This window comes from Vanellus vanellus (assembly GCF_965231255.1).
Source record: "Vanellus vanellus genome assembly, chromosome: 5".
NCBI classification, from domain to species: domain Eukaryota; kingdom Metazoa; phylum Chordata; class Aves; order Charadriiformes; family Charadriidae; genus Vanellus; species Vanellus vanellus.
Genome location: NC_138910.1, coordinates 41,577,500 through 41,601,262, shown reverse-complemented (window position 1 = coordinate 41,601,262; position 23,763 = coordinate 41,577,500). Strand labels below are relative to the sequence as shown.

General features: G+C 47.8%; 1 protein-coding gene across 1 annotated transcript in view; it reads right to left on the bottom strand.

Moving 5' to 3' along the window:
• Window positions 1-2,719: 2,719 nt before the first annotated feature.
• The window catches only part of VWC2L (von Willebrand factor C domain containing 2 like), a gene marked incomplete at both ends in the record, with an annotated part of 50,933 nt that continues 29,889 nt past the window's right edge, over window positions 2,720-23,763 (bottom strand). The window contains one exon of the mRNA XM_082484278.1: window positions 2,720-2,868. Coding sequence (XP_082340404.1) covers window positions 2,720-2,868 — 149 coding nt within the window. The remainder of the gene's footprint in view (window positions 2,869-23,763) is intronic.

Below are 23,763 nucleotides of genomic sequence, written 5' to 3'. Positions count from 1 at the left end.
CCCCATGTGGCTTAGCAATCCCACTCACCATAGATACTGCCCTTCCCCCTCCCCTCCTGCGGGGTAGCCAGCACCGCAGTATCCTGGTGGGAGCCGGGAGTAAAGTACTCCTGGGTGGGAATAAGGGCGCTACCGTCACTCCTTGGGAAATAATGAAGTAGCACAGCATGGAATGGAGATGGTGCTTAATTAATAATGAAGAAAATAATATGTGGCACGTATAGTGCTGTACTTGTTCCAAGCACTGTACAAACATTAACTACAGTAATTAAGCTGTAATTAATTAGAGTAACTACTAATCAGTGTAAATAATGATGCATCTGGAGGTACCAAATGGAGTTTGTGAACTGAAAGCAAATTTCCATGTTCAGGAAAAGGCATCAAATATAAAATGGCACCAGAAAAAGGCAAAAGCATATGGAGATTAAAGCGGGAGCCTGGGAGTTGTGTCGGTCCACAATGGCTTCCCAAAAGGGAATCATGGTTTGGCAGGTATCTTTGTGACAAAGCAAACCTGATTTACTGCTGAGGAGCTCCCTGGGCCACCCATCCCAACTACAGGACTTTCACAGCTATTTCCAGGCTCCAAGCCCGCTCCTCCCACCCCAGCTGCATCACTGCACTCATCAAGAGAGTTGGGGGCTGGAGCAAGGGATGAGATGAGGAACTGGGAGCTTGAGGGGGGGAAGATCAGCAGAGTAAAATACACCACAAATATATAATTTTGGGGGTTTTTGCTGGTTCACACACTTTATATTTAACAAAATAATTTTTTAATAATATAGTCTTTTACACATCAAATATTGTTTCTAGACACCCCCCTCCCCCCATTTTTTACAGAATAGTTTTTTTTTTCTCACTAGTTTCAGGCACACTATTGTCGGAAATTTTTGAAACCGGATAATCATTGATAGGCAACAGCTTACAAAGAAATGTGGTGATGACTTCTTTAATGGTACCAGTTCAACTTGCAGGAAACCAATGCTCAGCCAAAGTACGGCAATCACTGCGCTAGTGCTTGTCCTACCCCATGCCCTCTGGTAAATGCAAAAAAGAGGGAAGAAATAAAAATATAAAGGCAACAGTGTGCATAAACCGAGACCGACCGTGCTGATCTGCTTCGGTGGAAGATGCTGTAAGGACGATCTGCTGCCATCGCTGTTAAGAGCAGGTGGTGGACTGAAGTCTGAAGAAAATAAGCACCATCACCCTAGTGGCTGTGACCAAAAAGCAGCAAACTAAGCGTGGACAGTGATGGGAAAGGTTCCTGCGCTCACCTGGGCAGGGCAGAGCGGAGAAATGACATTGGTGGCTTTTCTCTCACAGTATCGCTTGGAAGCTGCAGCTGCAGCCTGAGATAGCAAGAGGTGCCGCTGCCAAAAAGCCCAAAGGGGACCCTCGGCTGCTGGCGGGGATCACAGGGACCTCTCCGCCGGACAGGCAGGCATGCAGCTGCATTCTAGAAAGACTCTTCACCAGGAGCGAATTCCTGCAGACGCGGCCAGCCCATCCCCAGCACCCCGGCTTGCTTTATTCCCATCAGTATGGTTGCTCCCGGGACTGGGGGAGAGCCAGGGCAGCTCCCTGGCACTGCAGCAAAGGGCCTTACCCACCAGCTGAGCTGGTTTCGTGGTGGCACAGCAATGGGACATTTCTGGAAACCTTTCTAAGGGCGATGGGCAGAGCAGGGGGATCAGATATTTTAATTTTGACTCGCAGCAGCCGAGTCCCGCTGACGCTGACGTGAATGAAAAGGTGCCTTCAGCTCCAGCGAGAGCAGCCTCGGCACCGGCAAAACAGGGAGCTGCAGCACAGCTGGGACCCTCTTCCCCTCCACCACCGACGCCCCAGCTGGACGCCACACAGAGACAACCCAGGGAATACGCTGCTTTCTTGGTGCCTTTCCAAGGCTTTCTGGCTCACCGCCCCTGCTTGCCCGCGCAGCCGGTGTTGGCTCTGGCTCTGATCAAGGTGACAGTGACTGTGTAGGTGTCTTTGACGTTATTGTCCCCACTCAGTGGAGAAAGCGTAACACAGATACAGCTCGTGTCTTGGGTGTCTGGCTGTATACCTGTGCTTCTACCTTGGTCCTTCCGCAGGTTTCATTCCAGCTGTTTTTTTTTAACCCCTTCCTTCCCTTTTAATTCCTACCTCCCTCCTATCCCTACCGTCCCCCGCCTTATAGACACGACGAAAACGATCCATCGCTTCACTTATAGCTGTATTGCCCCGACGATCCCAGCTTAGGAAGAGGCTTTAAAAAAAACCCCAAAGCACAATAGCAAAAAACCTTGAATAAATAAATGTGAAAACCCCGCAATCCACACCGTAGAAAGTGAGAGCGGTGAATCGATCGGCATCTCGGAGGTGTCACAGGTCCAAGAACTTGCATGGGCCGTTTTTGCTTTTTCCTCCCCAAATCTGACCACCGCATCCTTACCAAGCACTGATAATTACAAAAGCAGAGTAGATACCTAGATACCGGTTACATAGTGTGTAAAGCGAGAGAAGAGCAGGAGGCAGGGGGAGAGGGAGACCCTTCTCCGCGAGTAAAATCTCTGCTTGTGCGAAATCCTTGCAGGTTTTGCTGGTGACCCTGTTGCAGCTGGCGGGAGGTCGAACGCGTGCGCAGCGTTGAAGCCGTTCCTTCGTCATCATTGTCGTCATCGTCATCGATGGGTTGTTTGCCTGGCGGTGCCGCTGGCAGGGGTTTTTGCTGCTACAGAGCCTGCTTGCCCTGGCACTCGCGCTTGGAGCACTGCGCTGGCTTCCACCAGTCCCCATTGTGGCAGTGGCAGATGTTGCAGTCGTCCACCTTCACTTCGATGCCGGCGGGAATTATCGTGGTTCCTGCAAAGCAGTTCGGCCCTGCAAAAAAACACAGGAGTAATAGAAATAAATACTTTTTTTTTTATTTTTATTTTATTGATTTTATTTTCAATTGGGTGTAGCAGTTCTGCTACGAGTGCCTGGGAACAGGCAGGCGCTCAGCCCCAGCCTCTCGCTGTGTTCTGGCTGCAACGGCGCCGCTGCCAAAATCAGCAGCAGCTCTCCCAGCTTTGCCTCACACCGATCACTTGTCTCAGGTGTTTTTTGGTGCCCTTAGGCACTGAAGAAAAAAGAAAAGGCCTTGAAACTTTCCTTCTGTTTCTGTACCTGACCCTAATACAAATAGAATTGGATGCCCCATTGCTGGACCCAGCTTTTTCTACTTAGCTGCCCACTAATTTAGTATCACTTTCTCCTAAGATTTGACTCTGAGATGGACAAGACCATGAGGACAGGCATCAGGACACAGACCAGCCGTCGCTACTCTATCCCCATGAGCCTGCACTGAGACGCCAATTCGTCCCCCAGGACCGCAGCAGCCGTGCCTGAACACCTGGTTACCCCAGGGACCACCACCCCCCCAGCTCAGGGCTGTTAACCATAAATGATTGATAGCATCAAATTAAAAAAAATCATTCACCTCTCAAATAAGCTGATAAGATCTGTTTTTTCTCAAGGGCGATTCCTTTAATCTGCTCGTTATTCGTATTTTTTTTTGGCTGCTTTATTACACAATATCAAAGCTGAGCAGCAAGTCAGCAAGGATCTTATTTTCCTCCTTCTCGTAAAAGCCCGGTGAATACCCATTGCCCAGCTGTCCCTCTGCAAATCCTCTCCGCCTCTCTTGCTCATTCATTACTTAGCACTGGGAATTAATGTCAGAGCCAGCAGCACACACACAAAAAAAATCAGGGTGGTGGCATTCGTGGCATCGGGGAAGCGTGAAGACATTTGAAAAGCATCTCATGGCTCGGGTGCTGCTCCAAAACGTCACCCCTTGACCGGCCACTGGTTTTAATCTATGCCGCCAGGACACGAGGTGCATTCAAAGGATGAGAGCGTGTACAGACATGAAACTACAACCAAGTTGTTGGTGCTTAAAATAAAACTTAAGACTGTTTGAAAGGGAAAATAGGCTCTCTATGTGGCAGGAAACAGGCTGAGCTGTAGTCAACCCAGTGCTGGGGTTTCACGTTTTATAGTGTCAGAGAACTATTCATTTCATCTCGCTGACTCATCAGTGCCCTGGCTTTATTAAGATGCTCCACAGCACCCTACGTCTGAGCTCAACAGGCCACGAGTTTGACAGGTCTGGGCTTAACCAGACGTAGGCAATTCAGGTCGCTGCTGAGCCAAACGGTGCCTGAATGTTTATTTTTAACCAGCCTCCCCCTCTTTATTAAAGGCTCCTTCAAATGCGTATCAGCTCAACAGCAACTTTTCACACCGGTCTTAATGAAGCCACAGCAGAAGGGCCCAAGAAAGGTGCCTCCGATGGCTCCTGTACCAGAATTTGGGGTAACTGGGTATTCCCCAGGGTTGCTCCTCCCTTCCAGGGGCAGGACCTGGGAAGGCACGCTGTGGCACTGGGAAGGTCTGTGTCTCTCCATGAAAGGGGTATGATGCCTCCTCCTTTGCCTGGCCTGCACGTGAGTCAGTCAGGATGCCAGGACAAAGCAGGTTTTTGCTCCAAACAAGGAAATTCAACATCAGTTGTTGTGCTAGTGTTCAGGCTACGTTGGTCTGCAGGCAGTTGAGGACCATTGCACTGGGCATGGTGATGTTTTAAGTCTGCTTTGAGCTGGCTTTGGGGTGGACAACCTCCAAAGGTCCCCTCCAACCTCAGTCACTCCTTGGTGCAAAGAATTTCAAAGCCAAGAGTTACTGGCCAAGGACACAGAGGGATACAGAGAAGCCAAACTCTACGTATGCACATGTATACATATATATTATATATGTTTTTCTTTACATGCATGTGGTTGAAAAAGTCATGACCTGTTTTTGGTCACAAGCTGGAGATTTCTGAAGTCAGCATCACTCTGGAAGACAAGATCCCGGTTGGAAAGCCTGTGATCCCAACTGCAGTATTTCTCTAGCAACCCATTGAAGCTGTCGCTTCTTCCCATGGTTTTTGGGTCCCTGCGCCAGCCACGCCTGTGCTCTTCATCACAGATTTTAGTTCTCTGCTTCATCAAGTCTGGTGGGTGCTGTTGTGTGATGACACCCAGAGTGGGTTCCGCCATCAGGGTGGCTCATTTTCTGCTGTTCAATGTCTGGGGCTCAAATGCAATGAAAATGACAATAATTGCAGCTGGCCAGACTTAAAGTTGAAGTAAGTGCCTGTGCCTCTTTAATAGGGTACTCTGATTGCCTGTCGATGTCAGGGATGCCCAGGGTGGAGCAGCCTCCACACAACAGCCTGCTCCGTGCTCCCACAGAGCAAAAAAAAACCCTTTTCATTAAAATTTAAACAAAAAGCTTCCTCCAGGGATTAGCGTGGCAAGGAAAGGGGAAGAGTGTTTTCTCTCTCGTTGCCCTGCGGCTGCCTGTTAATCATCGCATTTGAGAAGCCAATACTGCCTTGACACCCCCACACGTCTCCAGACGCAGCCTTCTCCGGGTGCTGAACGACGGCGGATTTATAGCACCACCGGCCCGTTCAATGAGGCTGAAAACATGTGGGAGGGGGTGGTGACGGGAGCCAGCGGGTTTTCTCACTTGCAGGTGGGTCAACCTTTGCTGCCCAACCCGGGTTTGGGGACCCTGCGCCCCCTCTGTTGGGTTTTGGCTGCCTCCCTGCACTGAAAGGCCACAGGGGGACAGCACAGCTCAGGGTCGCAGTCAGCCAAGGGCGAGTGCGTTGGGACTAGCAAATGGGGAACTGCAAACTGGGGAAAAGCTTGTTCTTCCTTGCATCCTGCTTATCTGTCCATCTCACGGCTGCTCCATCACGGTCACAGCTGTCCTTCTGCCCTTTCTCCTCCTCCGGGCAGCCTCAGGTCCCTTCTTCCTCTTGGGTTCCCCCAGGGGGGTCATTTGGGAAAAAAATAATCATTAAACACTCCTCATTAATGTCCCTATCCCAGAGCTGAGAAGCAGAAAGCAGAGACTACGACAAAAAGAGGAGATGGATGAGGGGGATGTACTAAAAGCATCACCCATGCCTTTGAGGTCCCTGGCGGAGAGGGGATCACTCATTTTGGGGACAGCACCAGAGCAGCAACATTGCTGCCCTGGACCAGGACACAGGGCTGGTCTGCAAAATAATAATTAAACACTAATAATCTGCCCCTCTGATCTCCGGCATCTAATCGAGCCAAGAAGGACCTGGCTAGTGCCTCTGTGTCTGACAGAATATCCTTGGGATGCTGCCACCCCTCCCAAAGGGGATGGGTGAAGGGAAGAGGAAAATTTACAGGTATTTTGGATAAATTGTAGGGACTGAAGGCTGGGAGGAACATCGGGGGACGGCCAAACCAGCCCTTGCTGAAGCAGCAACAAGCGTCCCTGGGCTGGTCGGCTAACCATCACCTGAGCACACCTAAGGAAGGACCTGTATTCAGAGCCTGAACTGAGAGGAAAACTACAGTAAGTGGGTTTGTTTTCCTTTTTCTTGGGTTTTTAGCATAACGGATGAAAACCTGGCTTTGGGCTCTACTGACATCTGCCCTCCTTTGTGATGTTTTGCTGCCGTTTCGGGACATCCATCTCTTCTGTCAGACTTCAGTTCTTTTAATTTAGGCCAACAATACCACTGATCCACTGCTCTGGACCTTCTTTTTTTTTTTTCCCCCTCAAAATAGCCACCTCTGCACTGCCAGTGTGAAAAGTTTCCTTTTGCACACCCCAGCAAGCTGGACGGAGCATTTTTGCATCCTCTCTCCCCACCCTGCTACCCCTACCCCTACAGAAATGTGTATTTCAAACAGAAGGCCAAATTTCCACACTCCATTTCTGATAATTCAACTTAAATTCCCACTGACTGGAATCACTGAAGTCCAATTTTCCAGCACAATCACTGTCAGCCAGCCCACTTTTTTTTGTATCTAAACCTCTCCCACCTTTCTATTGGAAAAGTGGATCCTGTCTGTCCAAAATGGGATGCAGTGAGCATCGTATCTGCAGCTGAGGCACAAGAAAGATACACTTGGAGAGGGACACCGCTCTGCTGAACGTTAGTGGAAAATATGCCCCAGACAGGTGGCATTTTCCACGCAACGGCAAAGCCAGTGGGGAGTTTTCCTATGACCTCGGGTTTTTACAGAGCCGACAGCTAGTGCATTGCTGGACATAACATCCAGCACCTGGGGATGCTACGTGGCTTTGTGATGTGCCTTAGAAAAGCTGCAGCCCGTAAGGCCATGACCAGATCCCACAGCAAGAAACCAAGTCCTTTTTTTGCTCTTCGGCAGAGCTAACCAGATTCCTTTAAGTTCTCTATAATTCTTCTTCCCTCCCTTAGATCAGCCTCCCAACATTTCAAAAGCCCCGTGCCCCAAACTCATGCTGCTGGGGACCGTCCTGAGCTTTTCCCACTGTGGAGGAGGAGCAGGCTGACACCAGGATCTGCCAAACTGATATCAAAAAAAAAAATCACAAAGAATGGGACAGAACAGCACAGCAACAGGTTTTTTTAATTATTATTCAAAGGAAGACACTGCTCACAAACATTTGACTACACGTCAAGCACATCAAGAAAGTTATTTATGATAATAGCAGTAGGAACAAGAAGCTGCTGTGGGCAAGGGCTGTCGTCCTGGTCTTTGTAAAAGCATCTTAAGCCACAACTGCGATGAAAACAGGACAGTAATCACCCTCTTTTCCTTGCTCAGGAAGGCTGATGGGAGAAGTTAGCTGCTCCCACAGACAACATAATTGTGAGATTTGCTTTGCTTAACATAATTAATACTCATAAAAGACCACAGCACTCCAGGCTGTTTGCTAGAACAACTGTGAAGATTTTTATGGAGATATATTAGGGACGTTCAGCTGCTGTTTTGATGGGAGAGATGCAGCACAGAGAGAAAAATCATATATGGTTTGTTGTTTGGGAAGAGTGACGGCAAATTTTGCAACCGTACATGTAAGACCAGATACCCGGGTGATGACCCACAGCAGGTACTGCTGAACTGCACCCCTGCTATGGAGGGGTTATGTCTAAGCCCATGCGTTCCTGCTATGTTGTGCAATGCTACCCAAGGTGTGAGACTAAGTCCTCTTGGGACTCACTGGCATGGTGGTGCTTCAAAGCAACCCAGAAATCCTCATATCAGACACTATCACACTGGAAAAACCTCACGTCCCAAACACAAGAGAAGAAGCCATCCAAGCTCCCCAGCAAACTACACCTGCACAGTCCCCACCACAGCACTAGGGGGGTGTGGAGGAAAACATCTGAATTTAAGAGCTGCCTGCACAGACAGTGAGTTAAAGCTGGAAATAGCAGGAGCGTGGGGTTTGATGCTCTCCAACACCAAGAGCATGCAGCGTCACACTGATGCTTGGGAGGTGCTCGGTGCCGAACACCAGCCCAGCTCCTGGGGGCTGTGGGCTGCAGGATGCTCCCAGCTGCTTCTCAAGTGGGTTTTACTGAGCTCAACAGCTTTGCCCGTGGCTCACAGCAGCTCTGAATTTAGCTTCGTGTGTGCAAAGAAGCAATAAAAGGAAATCAAATGTTAAGCATTGAGAGCAAGCACGAATCACTTCAGGCCAACTGTGGTATTCAGATTTGCCCTGAATAGCATCTTGCACCAAGCGAAGCTCATCACCTTCACTGGAACTTCTCGTGGTACAACTTCCTAATTGAGCAAGAAGCGGTATTTTCCTCTTAGTTAAATATTTTCTGACGATAATCCTATGTCTCCTGCCACTCCTTTAAGAGCCTCCCCAACCCTTTAGGAAATATTAACCCTGACTCAAGAGAATTTAGTTTATTCGGTCAATGGATAATGTCAAGGAAAGAGGTGCTGATGGCTATGCTTATCTACCTCATACCAGTAGTTTAGATAGCTGCTAAATAGCAACTCAATTTAGCCAGCTGTCCCTGAGGGTCCTGCATTATGTGCCCCACAATTAAAGCTGCAAGGGATAAGCAGAAGACGGTGGTGTTTCCTGACAGTATTTAGAAATGGATACAGCCTGAAAACATCCCCATGGACACCCATTCAGCTGAACGAGTCTTGACGCTTTTGCTTTTGGAGCTTGACCATGAATGCAATAGGGCACGGGAACTGACTGCTGGCAAGCGGCACCAAACGGGGGGGAGCCATTTCTACTGAACTTTGCCAAATGTCCTCCTCTCAGTGGGAAGGTGGATTTTTCTTTGCGTGTCTCCATGAAACACATTCTGCAGCATGACCGTCCCATGCCATAGCTATGTAGTCTCCAGTGCCAGCATCTAGCACTCCCAGCATCGCTCAACTGAAAAAAGCACTCACAAAGCAACAACCAGGTGAGGATTACGCCCTGAAACCCACACAAGGATGCTCGTGGACAACCCTCCAACAGAGAAAGAAGCAAAACACGGCAGAAATACAATTGACCCCAGGCTCTGGTACAAAGGGCAGACATCGGCGGCTGCCTGTACCTCGCGACTTTTTCCATGTCCAGGCTGAACTCTGCGCTCAAGGGGAACTAAAACCAACATCTTGTTTTTAGTGAGGGCCCCCCTTTCTGGAGGTTAACTCAGCTCCTCTCTGCTGATCCTGCAGGATCTTTTAAAATGTTCGTTTAGCTCTGTCTATGCTATTTATGCAATCACTTCAGATTGCAAGAAAAGACCTCAATTTGTGGCTTTAATTAATGAGTCAAGGAGGGAAGAAGTCTTGTTTCCACTGCTTGGTACCAAGACTACTTGCCCCCTCTCTCTGGGCAGAGGAGAAGGCAGCAGGTGAAGCCAGAGGTGAAACATAAAGTCAGTTGCCAATGCTGAGCTTTGCCTTATTGAAAATTAAATTTGGTGATGCTCTGGGAGAGGGCTGAAAACCCCACCAAAAGAGAACAGCCCTGGAGCTCTTTTGTGTTAGAAAGAGGCTGAAGGCAAAGGTCCTGGCTTGAAGCACCACTGAAGTCCAAGGGTGAATCGGAAGCAGGGCTGCCACAACTGTCGCATGTGTGTGTGGGGGTGAGTTTACACCCTGATAATACCCAGGTCTAACCCTTGGTCTGTGTCTACTTGCTTCTTGGTGGTGGTAGAAGGGAGGAGAATATCCTGCAGTTCTGCTTCCTCCTTGCTCCCAGAGGTGATGTCCATGTCCCCCGGGCTACGGAGGACACAGGTCTGTGCAGATTAGAGGACATCCATTCATCCCACAATTTCCCAATACATACATCAAGTGAAAATACCCGCCCTGGACTCCCCTATAGCACAAGTCCATCCCCACCCAAGCAGCAAAAAGGCTTCTGTAGGGCTGGAAATGGGACCATTTCAGGTCAGTGCCCCCATCGAGATCACCAGCAAGACTTTGAAAGCCCCTTTCCAGCCTGCTCACCCTCTCTGGCAGCAGAGGAGCTCTCCTAAGCTGCCTGCACCCAAATTTGAAAGCTGCATCAACACCTCAACCACCACCCCAATAAAATCTGGATGCTGTTCCATCTTTGGGAGGGACTAGGAGTCAAGTCTACCAAACCACGCCAGCCTCAGCACTGCAAATTACAAATCCCTACAGTGGGCAGGCGGGGGATGCTGGAGGTGTCAGTCCTCGCTGCTGTAAGCAAAACACTTTGCAGAGCCATCTGCCACCTCAAATGCTAATTGGCTGCACATCTCAGCTTGAAAGTGCTGCATGCTGGAGCACGTCAATATTTTCAGTGTGGGTAGGTGAAAGTTGGTCACCAGCACAAACATGCCATCATCTGCCGATCCCCCACTGCGCCACCACAGACCTGTTGGATGCCAATCGCATCCTTTGGGTATAAGGAAGCCCTCCCCAGCCAGAAAGGTGGCATCTCCATCTGGCAGGAGGGGAGCTATGTCTCACAGCGGGGAGGGTGGCAAATGGGGGGGAGGAAGGCAAAAGCAGCATCATTTTTTTGGCAATGAGCCCATGAGAGAGCGGATGCTGGGATGAAATCACTGAGGGTTTCATCCCATCCTCCCCCATGAGTTGAGGGATGAAAACCAAAGCAGGCACAGAAAGCTTTAGGGAGGAGGTGTGAGAGACCACAGGGTTAGTGGTGGCCCCAGCAGCTCCCTGGCCCCTTTGCCATTCAAAAGCTCAGGAATTCCTCTCTGCATCTTTTTTTTTTTTCCTTTTTCTTTTTTTTTTCCCTTTTTGTTGCTATTGATGTTTTAAAATCCCAAAAGAAAGCCTTGCACAGACCCGAAGTATGTAGGGGTATGTGTGCATCTATATACATACAAGCAAAGCCAAGGAAGTTTAAAAAACACATTTCCCACAGACTTTTTTTTTTTTTTGTCATTCATTTGCTTTCAGCCAGTGTTTTCCTGGAAAGGCAGAAGGTTTGTGCAAGCTTTCCCACCAAATCTCAGCATACTCTGGTCTTCATTCACCAGCACAGACAATATTTGCTTATCTGTAAAGAGCTCCCACAGAGGTGGGTGTGTCACTCCTGTCCTCTCTGCTGAAAGGAACCAAAATATGGATTCATGCAACGATGGATCAAATGATTTTTCTGTTATAAGGCCACCTTCTGCCTGGGAGGTTTCTACTTTAAGGCAGAGTATTGCATGATGATGGCTCTTACCCATGGTAACAGGTGTCACCTCCTCGAGGTGACCCCAGGGTGGAAGGTTCACTCTGCCTTTGCCGCCTTGTCCAGTGGAGAGATGGCACCTCCAATAAATGCCCCAAATTTCACTCTGTTGTCTAAAACATTGCAAAATGAGAGCCTCTTCTTTTTTTATCTGTGGACAAACCCCACTGGCTCTGCCTAAAAGCTCCCTGGAGTCAACTGGTGGTATCTCCTAGTGATCCATGAGCTTTCAATCTTATGCACCATTGCCCCAAAGAATTCATCTCCTCCAAAGATGATCTGCAGCTCTTTTCCATCCTTCCTGAATATTTCACTTCTCACAAGACGATGCTAACAGCCCTTCTTCTCAAGCACTGCCTATTTACATGAGCGATTTTTCCAGCCATAATTCACATTGCTGGGTGCCTGAAGATGCCTAAAAGTTATTTAATCTCTGCATTAAAAAAAAAGCAGTATCTGCAGTATCCTTCTCCAATCTAAATCCAAGTTGCTCACCCTAAGCAACCCTTACATCATTAAAAGAAGTGTATTAAAAAGGCAAGACTGAGCTGAAAAGCTACACTCAGGGCAACAGGAGCTTTTCCACTGACTTTTGCCAGTGATGAAGCTGGCACAAGAAGTGAGATAAAACACACCTGCAGCTCTCAACCAGCCCAGCAGGATGGGGATCTCCTGGTGGCCCCACATCACCTTCTGGCTCTCCCCATGCAGAGATGTTTCATGTCATCTGGGCCTTGCTCAGACAACGCCAAGCATCTGCTGCCTGGGAGTCTAACGAATGCAGGGGGCCCACTCAAGTTCCCTAAATTATGACCTGGCTCCCAGTGACACAGACTGATTTAATCCTCACTGCTTTGCACCACGGTTAGAAAATTACTGATAGCTCGTTATCTGTCTTAATCAAGATCAGCAAACAAATGAGGGACAGAGAGACATCCAGAAGGGAATACACCGCATTACTCCTTCTTATTGATAGCACAGTTACTTAATTTGATGTGGAGACATAACTTCAGGCATCACTAAATACTGCAGCAGGAATGTTTTGGTGCAAGGAAGATCTATGGGTGCAATTTAAAAGCAGTCTGTTTAGGAGCGGTGACGTCTACCAGTGCCGATACAGATCTGAGCTGTGTGGACAGACTTGAGATTATCACTCAGCAAGTGAAATAAAGACAGCGGCTCTTCGACAGTTAAAAAGGATCCGCTGAAAATTGCAGCCCCGCTTCCCTCTTCCTCTGCTGCGCTCATGACCACAGGGGACCGAGCCCAAGGCTGATGGCCACCCCCAACCTGCCCATCCCCAGGCAGCGCCGTCATTCGCTTTCTGACATACAGCACTGCCCGTGCCGGGGTGGCAGCAAAGCTCGAGATTAGACACTTGGCACGGCTCACTGCAGGGAACACGGCATGCAGGTGATGGAGAAAAACACATCTGCAGAAAACAGCTCTGCCACTAGTGGTGCCAATGACTGACAGCCGATGCTGCTGCCGGTAGGTACAAGGGGATGCCAAACCGGGCAGTTCCCAGGGTTAAAGCCCAGAAGGAGCTGAACTTTTCCTCCAGCAGGAATGTTGTGGATTGAGATATGGTAATAAACTACTGGGAGTCTCAACCATGAGAATGAATCTTTTTAATCGTTTTTTATCAAGCCAAGACTAGTGCAGATAATCTACTAAAACCGATCTGGGTATGCTAAAGAAAATAGGCGAGGGGTACGTTTCCCACTGCTTTAGATTAAGGGTATTTGCCTCATTGTATGGGCTTTTACCCCAAACCCAGTGCATCCAGCCTGTCTATTCCTCATCCCAAGTGCACGAAAACCAAAGCTGGGAGCACATCTGAGCACACGCCAAACTCCTTGCAAAACCTCTCCCCCCGTTTCCCTATTTTACTGGGTTTCTAACCCAGTGGTGGTTTAAGGACTGTTTACCAGCAGGGTTAGGCATTGCTGCAGTGCAAAGTAGTAACTAATATCAAATTCATAATAATTTACCCATTCTGCTGGTTGAATAATACACCTGACCTGAGGTCAGCATTGGAGCCGAACCACTGCCACCATAGTCACAGAGGAGCCAACACATGGAGTGTCTCAGGATCAGCTCTCAGACAGCAGAATAGCAAATCGCAGAGCTACAGACCTAGTCTTAAATATAGGGCTTTCCCCAACTCTTCTAATATAAAATGCAGGTTGGCATTTTCAAAGTCACCTATGGGATTTGCGCATCAAATTCCTCTTCATTTTAAAAGGATCTGCGGGTACAAATACCTTAATCAGCACCAAAAAGTTGAGCTTATGGTAAAAAAAATTGCATAGGCAAGGTGCTCAGCATTGCACAGGCAGATATTGTGCATATAAAACAGCTTTTCTGAATCAGATTTTTACTGTGTACATTCAAGGTTGAAGAAGGAAAATAGTAACACCTCGAAGACAGCAATAACCATCTATTCAAGTGAGAAATGCATGTTTCAACATTTACCTGACCAAATGAAAAGCATTAGCTCTTAAAAATCTCTTTGCAGACAGTGTAAAGCTTTGGGAGAATACCATAGATTTTTTAAAAAATATAGGTAGATTTTAATTGCAGGCAATGAAATCAACTCCTAGGTCATTATAACCTTTCAGGTAAGTAATAGGCTTTTAAAAACTTGTCTAAATAGATATTTCCCAAAATGAACTCCAACAGTGCTGAAGGTACATTAATTCTTTTAATGATTCAAACATGGCAAATAAGGGTGGGTGGGTTTTTTTGGAGCTGGTATAAAATAGATTAGTTTAAAAGAAATCAATTAATAAAACACTGCATCAGCTAACAATGTTACTGATAAAATCAGCAGCCAAAGGGAGGAAAAGTTGGACCTTCCAGAGACTAAACTTTTAAGTGAAGAAATATACACCGGCAGGGTGTAACATCCTGTTGTGCTTCTGCTGCCTTCACCTTGCCAGCTTAGGTCCCAAGAGCAGCCATGGGACAACGTGTGCTGTAGGACAGGCTTGGTCCAGGCGACAGTGCCCTTACAGCTGCTATTTCCCACATCACCCGAGAAATAAATCGGGATATAGAGCGGCAAAATTGGCCAGTGACTTGGCTGGATGTTCATCCTGCCCACTGCAATGGTGTTGGGGCTCCTCCCAAGCCACCGTCCTTGGACACCGGCAGGAAGCAGCAGCTCCAGCAGGCAGCAACAGTTCTTTGTCCGTGCAGACGTGAGGAGAAACCCTTATAGAGGGAAGCAAGTGGCAAAATAGCCCTCGACTTGCCAAAGTACCAGGTCTTTGCTCTCTGCCTGAGTATCTCCATTCAAAGGCGAAGGTTAACAACAAAAGAATAACAACTAAGACTTTTTCTCTGGGTCTTTTGAGCTTTTATCCAACTTATTCACCTCTTGGTTGTGCTCGGTGTGAAAATTTAATGATTTTTATGGCCCATTTTAACATTTTTATGTCTTTTTTCTTCGGAAAAAAATCCCACATTTGGTGTAAGAATTAAAACAGTATTTCATCCTTAACTGCAATCACAGATGATGTATGGAAGAGAGCTGGCTGCATGTCAACTCAATATAAAGCCAGAATTGAATCTAACTTGGTCACTACAGCTGTGCATGATGTTTTATGGGGTGAGTTTTTTTCATATCAGTCATAAATGAAGTGAAAACTGTGACTGTGCTACTTTTGTATAAAACAGGAGGGAACAAATGCAAAAGGGGGGCGAGGGGGAGAGAACCAGGATAACTATACATTTGTAGTTGTGCTTTTAGATGGGCAGTCTACTGAAAGCTCAACCCAACCCACCATTAGATAACGAAACTACAGCAGTTAATGCACGATGACAGTGGCACCACCGTGCACATTAGTTGTGGCAATGGTCGCCCGTTGGTGTGAGTAAACCTCTGTGCAAACCCCTTGCCAAGGGGCAGAAGGGTTTCTTCAGCCGCGGGAAACCATGCGCCAAGGATGAATCTTCAGCTCCTGTCTGAAAAACAGAGCTTCATCGCAATCCAGATGGCTGTGGGAATGTGTCAATTGGTAGAAAAATGCCTTGATGCCTTTCCACCAGTGTGAGATGAAATGTGACACTTTGAGAGCATCAGCAATGGTCCCATTTTTATTTTTTTTTCCACCCAGCGACAGCTTTTTCTGATGAAGGTTTTAAACATGGGATCGTGTTAGAAATGGAACTTCAAAGCAAAGCAAAAACTTTTCATGTAAGAAAAGAGCTGCTGTTGAAATAATTTCTTTCTATTCCTGACTCATGTTTGAGTTGGCTTTTCTGCTGCTGGTTTTGAGAAGAACCCAATTTTTGCACTTTGTGTGACACAGCAAGTCTGTCTCCTGCTGTCTTCATCTCCGTTATCATCTTCCTGGCCTCCACGACGGTGGACGCAGAAATGACTGGTCATGGGCGGGTAAGACTCAAGTGAAAGGTGAATTTAATGAACATGTATGTGTATAAAACCTAAACGTCTAAGTCAGTCACCAAAGGTTCCCTTTCCAGTCAAAGGATGGACTCTTCTGGAGGATGCTTAAACAGAGCCAAGCGGCATCAGCCTTTGCCTTTTTTTATTCTTATAAATTTGCTAAATATAATCCCACCCCAACCTTCAGGTCGGGCTGCAGTGGCAGAGCTCCTATTTCTATGTCAATCTGTACAAATGGTTGGTTACCCGGAGAAAGGGAATAACCACAATGGCAGAAACATTATTTCTTAATATCTGGGGGGAATTTAATTACTTGCACGGGACACAGAAAAAGAAACGTGAGAAAACACCTCCCCTTCGACCGCACCCCAAGCAACCGATAAGCTCGCTGTTAGAAAGGAGAGGCAAGACACAGCGCCGCTGTGCTGAACTCTGCAGCTCCTGATGAAACAGGAGGCAGAGGAAGGGGCAGGATGGATGGATGGACCTGGAGGGCGCACATGGGGAGAGCAAACCACGGCAAGGACAGGCACACCTTGGTCTGGTGGACAGATCGAGACACGCAGAGGTTGGTGCTTCTGGAATAAACAGGCCCCAAAACCTTCTGCTGGGACCTGCCCCGATGTCTCCAACAGCTGCAGAAGCAGCTTTAATCCATGTTTTCTCCCCTGATTTTGCTCTTCCGAGGGCCCATTATGCTACCTGAATTTAATGGTATCCATGGCATTTGCACAATGCTTTCCGATGGTGCCGTGCAAAGAGTCAGGTTGCTAATAAAAATAAAATGAATGGTGCTGGTTTTGCATGTGAATAGCTGCATTTAACAAAATCATCAAATGGAAAAGGATCGTCCTTTTCTTTGCTAATAATTCTGGGTGCCACTACAAAATGCATTACCACAATCTATGTGGGCTTTTATACTCCAGCAGATGCCATGTGATACTATGCTGATGTGCCAGGACAGGATAGTTATTTTGTGCTGGAAGGTAGCAACTAGGAATGATGAAAGGCTGGGGAAAATTTATGGTGGATACATGTGGTTCTGCATCCCTCCCCCCTAAATTTTCAGAATGCTTCGTTACCCCTCGTTCTGCCAGTCTGTTCTTATTACTTAATTACTGGATAAAACTATTACTCACTCTCTGGTCTTGGTGGCACTGAATGGCTCACAACTGAGAGCCTGTTGTCATCACAGCATCCCCACGGGGCAGGGATGTGCAAAGGGGAAACTGAGGCACAGAGGCAATGCCCTGCTCGAGGGGCCGTGGGTTATTAAAACTAAACCCACGGCAGAAGCTCTAAGCACTGTGCTGACCTGATGTGCAGCCCTTACATTTTCATCTCTTGTTGGAGGTCTACAGGCTTTGGTGTTTGGTTACGGGTGTTCTGTAGTGGCGCAAAGATGTGGGTTAATAGTGCTCCTGGTCCAGGTAGAGGTGGGGAGGGCAGGGCTTTGGAGACCCCGACCCGCGTTCTACCTCCCGTAGACAGCCAGTGCCCAAAAAACCCAACAGAGTCATCCCACTAATGTGTAGTTGTGGGTTTACTGGGAGAATGAAACCGGTCGTTGCCTCCTTTCCCTCATATTTGCAGTACAGGGCGCAGTACTCAGCTGTGTGATGGGGACAGCCCAGGCCATCCCATTCAGCAGCCCAGTTGCTCCTGCAGAAGGAAATGCTCAGATCACTCTCTGCCTTTCAGCAGACAACTTTTTTGAACAAAACTTGTAGGAACACGAGAGGTTTGAGGCTGCAAACTGCGTTCTCAAATGTGACTGAAGTTGGTTCAGACCTTATTGGCAGGGGGAAGGGACTGCAGGTTGGAGCAGTGACTGATGGACAGTGATGGACAACAACTTCCAATTGAAACTCCCCGTTTCTGAGTGTTTCCACGCTCTTTAGCAAGTACTCCCTGCCTTGTTTTCCCTGCATTCATTTTGTCCTTTAGAATTTTTTTTTAAAGACAGAAGGAGGATTTAGACATTAGAACAGCTACTGACCTGATACAAGTTAATGATCTTATAAAATGCCTAAAAAACGCTTTACTTTAAAAGATTGATGTTTCCCATTGTATTTTTTCGATGCCAATTAATTACTTAATTCATTAGCAATGTAACACTAGAATAGTCTTTGAAAATCCGGTGCTTTGTGTAGATGCCTTTAATTATGGATAATTAAATACTGTGGAAGGACCTGATTATACCTCTGAGCATTTTCTAATCTGGAAAATGAAACACACTCTTGTACTCTTGAATACATATAACAAAAGCTGAGCTCAACAACCACATGCAGGAAAAAAAGATGGGGGAAAAAAAAAAAAGATGGGGGAAAAAAAAAAAAGCACCCCAAAATCCAGACCGGTCCAAAGTCCAACAAGTAAAGGAGGGCACAAATTCCTGGGGAAGCTCAAGAGCTTTGTGCACACCTTGTCTGGTTGACTTCTCTGTAAGGGGTTGTACCCAGTCCCTGCCGTGTCGGGGACAGGAGCAGAAGCCCAGGCAAGCTCAACACGGAGCTGCTGCAGCCAGCGAGCAAACACGGGCTCGGGGCAACTCGGTGTGAACTCTCGCTAAAGTTGGGAACAGGTTTCCAGATGGTCCTTTGTACGTATGGCTGCAACAGCCAAAACTGCTAAAAAGAGCAAAGCACTCTCCAAATGAAATCAGGGCTGACCTTGGAAGATGAAAACTCGCCAGCGCCAGAAGTTACTCTCTTAGTTTGGCTTTGCATTCATTCCCCTTCCTTTTTTCTTTTCTCCTTTTTCTCCTCTTTATTCCTTTGCAGCGATCACAGTGAGAAAGTCAGCATCCAGAAGGCTATAATAACCAGCATCGCTGTCTCAGAAAGGGTTTTAATCTCAGAAAAGAGCCTGGGAAATGTTTGTTTTGAAGGCAGCATTGCCCCAGCGCTTTCAAGACAGATCCCCTCCCTACTGCAGCTGAGATCCTGCAGTAGGACCCAAGGAGGTTTATTTTTGGCTCTTTTTGTACTCACTGGAAAAAAGCAGGGGGAAAGGAGGGGCACCGATGTCTAAATAAAGCGAATATGTGCTGTCACGCCAGGCACCCCCACTGCATATGCCCTCCCTTCCTCCTCCCCTCAGCATCTTATTTATACCACGGCCAATTGCTCCCAGCATCCCTGCCGCTCCTGCGCCCTCCGCAACCGATTGCCTTAATTAAAAGCCACCAATTACGGTGCCGAGTGATAAAACGAGGCTGGGGGCTTTTCGTTGCTAGCGGCCAGTCCCGCTTGGCTGGCTGGGAGCTGACTTTTGCCGCTGGGCAGCCCGACCCAACTCCCTAATGAATGGGCAGGTTATTGATGCGCCAAGCACATATGCTGCAGAATGGGGTCGTTAAGCACTGTATCGCAAGTAAGCCATCAGCCAGTGAGACTAAATACTTATAGAGAGCCCAGGCCAGGGCTCGGTAAACCTCCAGCGGATGCTTTTGAGAACAAACAGCATCTATTTACAACCCCCAGACTCTTCCATTGCATCCTTCTTCCCCGGGCCATGAAGCGATTGCCCAACCCAGTGAATAAACTCTACCATCTTTCCTGAAGGTATTTCTCAGCTGGAAAAATTTGGGAGAAAAATCAAGACGGGTCCTGTGAAACCTTAGGGGCAGGATGACACAAGGGTGACACACAAATGGGCTTCACACTGGCGCTGATTGATCAAGAGCACCAAAAAGAGGGAAAATGTCACCCGTAACTTGCAGGCTGCCTGTCTGGGTTAAGAAGTCGAAGTATCAGCCGCAACTTTGTGGTGGCTGATGTTCAGGGGTGGGGTGTTGCTCTGCCCTAGAGATGCCCTCCTGGGGTGCACAGCCAAAGTCCTCAGTGGAAGCAGCTGATCTCAGCTGACAAATGCAGAAATTCAGCGACTGCGGGGTGAAATGCACAACTAGACACTGCAGCTTATCAGACATATTATCAACGCTGCCCAGGGACCTGGTGCCTACAGTCATTTGTCAGCATCAGCTACCTGACGCTGCCAGAAAGGCTCCCTCCTATAGACAAGGGGTCAGGGACTCACTGCTAGCCCTGCACGAAGAGGTTACCTCCTCCCAGCGTGATGGTGTTGGGGTACAGCACTGAAAGACAAGGGTGCAGCAGACAGCACAAAGACAGCCTTATTAAAAGATGCCATTACAAAAAGGACATTAAAAGATGCCATGCCTGCAAGCACCACCAGACTCACTGCCGCTTTGACCGTGCCAGTTGAGAAAGTTTTGGACACAATGAGCTTATGCGGGAAGTTTTATTTAATACTTTTTTTCCCCAACAGATTAGTGGAAAACAGAAAGCCAATGATATGGAGCCCGTTTGTTGACCCCCTGCCTATTAATACATACAGCGATGGAGAACCATTGGGTTGGCCCCACATAGGAGTCTATTCCCCACAAAACTGAAATTCAACCAGCACACGCAATACCTGATTTACTGCAGATGTCCCTGTGCAAATGTTTTGTGTACCAGAGCAGGTCGTGCCTAGCAAGCCTGATCCTCAGTCCGGAGGACAAAATGCACCAATTTCCTTGATGCACCTTGAGCACCACCTTCACATCTGGCAAATCCTATTCCAACAAGGAAAAGCTTTCAAACGCCGCTTTGGAACCCCGGTGCATCCGCGGGGCTGGGACATCCCAGCCTGCTTGCTGGGCGCTGGCTGTCCTGGCCAGTTTGACAGTGCCTATCAGCATCCCACATGAACCTGCCAAGCACGGTCACTGCCGCTGCTCCCAATTAGCCGGCGCTCTCCTCTAATCTCATCAGGATAGTCACGGTGCTTTGTTTAACTCGTGGTTAGGAGAGGAGGTTTTCATTTGATCACGTGTGAACCCAAGGAGGGAGAGCGCCGGCAGCTCTTTCCTGAGATGGAGAAAGCAAACAGGGGAGAAGGGGCAAACCGCAAAAAAACACTATTTCATTCAACAGAGGAGTATGGAAAGTCCTGGTTCTATTGCTGGGGGTTTGTAATCCCTTCCTTTGAGGCCATTCCCCTTCCATCACCACTCCTCGAACCTTTAGATCCCTAGATATAAGTTAGGCTAAATCTGTAAAGGAAAGTAATCACCTTTATTTCACTGGTTGACCCACTTGGGAAACCCAAGCGACCATTTGGGCAGGGAAGTCCTTCAAGTACGGGTGAAACTGTTGAAGAAGGGGCTCTGGGAGGTTCACACTGAACACTGACGGAGCTGAACCCAGCACAGCCCCTCCATGTTTCTCCGTCCCTTACTCAGATTTTAGCAAGGTATTTTTGGCAATAAAATGGCAGCAAACCAAAGGAGGCAGAGCAGCAATGTAGGGATGTGCATGCAGACCCTCCTAGCCCAGACAAGCAAACTCTTGCCGGGAGCAAACAAAAGCAAACAAAATGCGCGCCGGGAGGACGGCCGCCTCTAACTTCGCCATTCATCCCAAGGGGCAGTGCCGCCTGGCAGGGGCGACGGCAGCAGCATCCCCCAACTCATAGGGCAGGAGGCCAGCTTACACGGGCAGGGGAACTGGCCCTGGCTATTTTTCACATGTAACAACTTCATTGTTGAGTTGTTATGACAAATGAGGGATGGCCAAAACCTCCGCTGTTGAAAAAGTATGTTTTCCTTAGAGCAAGGCAGCCAGGTCAATTTACACCAGTCTAAGAAATTGGACCACAGTGTATTTGCTCTCTAGGGGGGGGCACGAATGTAGCTGAGAAAAACTGTGTTTTCTGTGCAAAACACAGCACATATATTTAATTGTTACTATTGTGGACAGGTTTCCATTTTTAATCACAGTTTTCCAAGTCCTCAGTAATTTCCGTTTGACGTTTCCTGTAATACATTTCTTTTTTGTTAACTGACACAGCTTGAAAAGTAACCAAAACTTCTCTGCTACCGCTTTCCCTGTAGCATGGCGAGGGCACCAGAGCCTCACACGCATCAACCGAGGCATGTCAAACAAAAGCAAGCTAAATTCATTCATTAATAGCTGGCAGCCACTGCCCTGATCCGTAACCCAGCGGGCAGGTCTGCGACTGCCGTGCCACTGGGAAGGGGCTGGTGCTCACGCTGCCCGCGCAACTGCTGGTCTCTGCTTGCTGGTCGATAAGGAATGACGCATTGGCTGCTGCTGAGGACCTGGTTCAGATGAGTAATCCTCATGCAGAAGGAGTCCCTTGGACGTCAGCAATGGCTGCGATGAGTCAGAGATCAGAGAACGAGGCTTTTCTGGAAGGAACACCCCACGTTGGCTCGGCCGTCATGAAATCAGAGCCTTTGACTTGCAAACTGAGCTGGCTCGGCACTGAAATGCTGCGTGTCGGCGGCAGCGCGTTCCCCTGCCTTGACTCAGACACAGCTGACGGGGGAGCTGACAGGTGAATTATTTACTCCCCATTATTTTGTTGCTGTTTCTGTATGCGGTGAGAGCTGAGAGGGGACGGCATGAAAGCACGCTTGTATTTCGGTTCACAACCCAGAAACCAGGCAAATGCACTGACCTGAGCTAATGAGACTCAGGAGTACTGAAGCAAAATCGAACGAGGGCTCCTCCACCCGCACCTCCTGACATTTCCCATGCATTTCAATCAGACGAGAAAGTGCGATTCCAGGTGCTATTTTGCAAACGGCAAAGCCTGCGGGCCTGTTCCCGCAAGATGCGGAGGGTTTCCCAAGAAGCACTGGATGCCAGCAGCCCTCTCCAGTCAGGCATGAAAGGTGGTGGCCCCAAAGGCATCTCACCCCGGAGGAATATTTTAATCCCATCCTTGACCTGACTACTTATCCAGGCGAGGGTGAGAGCTGAGAGGGAAGGACACTTCCCATCGCAGTCGGGACTATTATTTCTGTTATTCCTCTCCCACTCAAATGGGGAGGGCAAGTCAAAGTTGCGAGCACTTTTTGGTTTTAATAAAAATCAGAGCAGGTTGTCTGAAACAATTCATTGCGCAAAAAAGCCCCTTCATTTCTGTCTTCCCTGTTTGAAATGTTCCAAATTATAAAATAAAGATCTACATCCAAAACCATGTCACTCCTTCCACCCTCCCAGATTTGAGTCAGTTCATTTTGAAAGCATTAAAATGGGACATCTGATCACTTCAAGGTTTTTTTTCCCCGACCTTTTTTAACGTACAAACAGCGAGTTTGCTGTAATTGGCCTTTTTCCCAGGGACATATCAGTGAGTCAGCATTTTCGGACCAACACATTCCCATCTTCTTCAAATACACTCAGCTGGCTGCAGTGAAAAAAGTCTGAGCTCGGAAAGGTCGGGGAGAACTTTGTGTGCTCATCTTCACACAGACCTATTTCTCTCAGCGGATCCCCGTGCAGGACAGCAGTACTTTTCTTTTTGGTACATCAGCTCCTGCTCCATTTATTCTAACAAACGTGAGCTTCCCTACCAGCACTACCTGGCACAAAACACTTTTAACTGGGACAAAAACGTGGCTTAGTTGATGTAAAATTAGTTATACCAGTTTACATCAGTTGTGGTCTGGTCCGTATCTAGATTTCTTTTCTTAAAACTACTTACTGAATTCCTTGTGGCAATTATGATTTCAGAAATGGGTACAAGTAGAATACGTACATCCTAGTGTTTACCTGAAAAGAATAAACCCGGGGAGCCTCCACGCACAAGAAATATAATACTGCTTACATGGTGTAGAGTATGGGTGATGAGGGTGTAGGGGCTCTGGGATACCTAAGAGGAGCTTTGATTGCCCTTCCACCTTCCTAGGAGATGAAATCTAACTCACAGTTGACATCTTTTATACAAGAATAAGGTTAAATCATATGTACAATTAGATCACG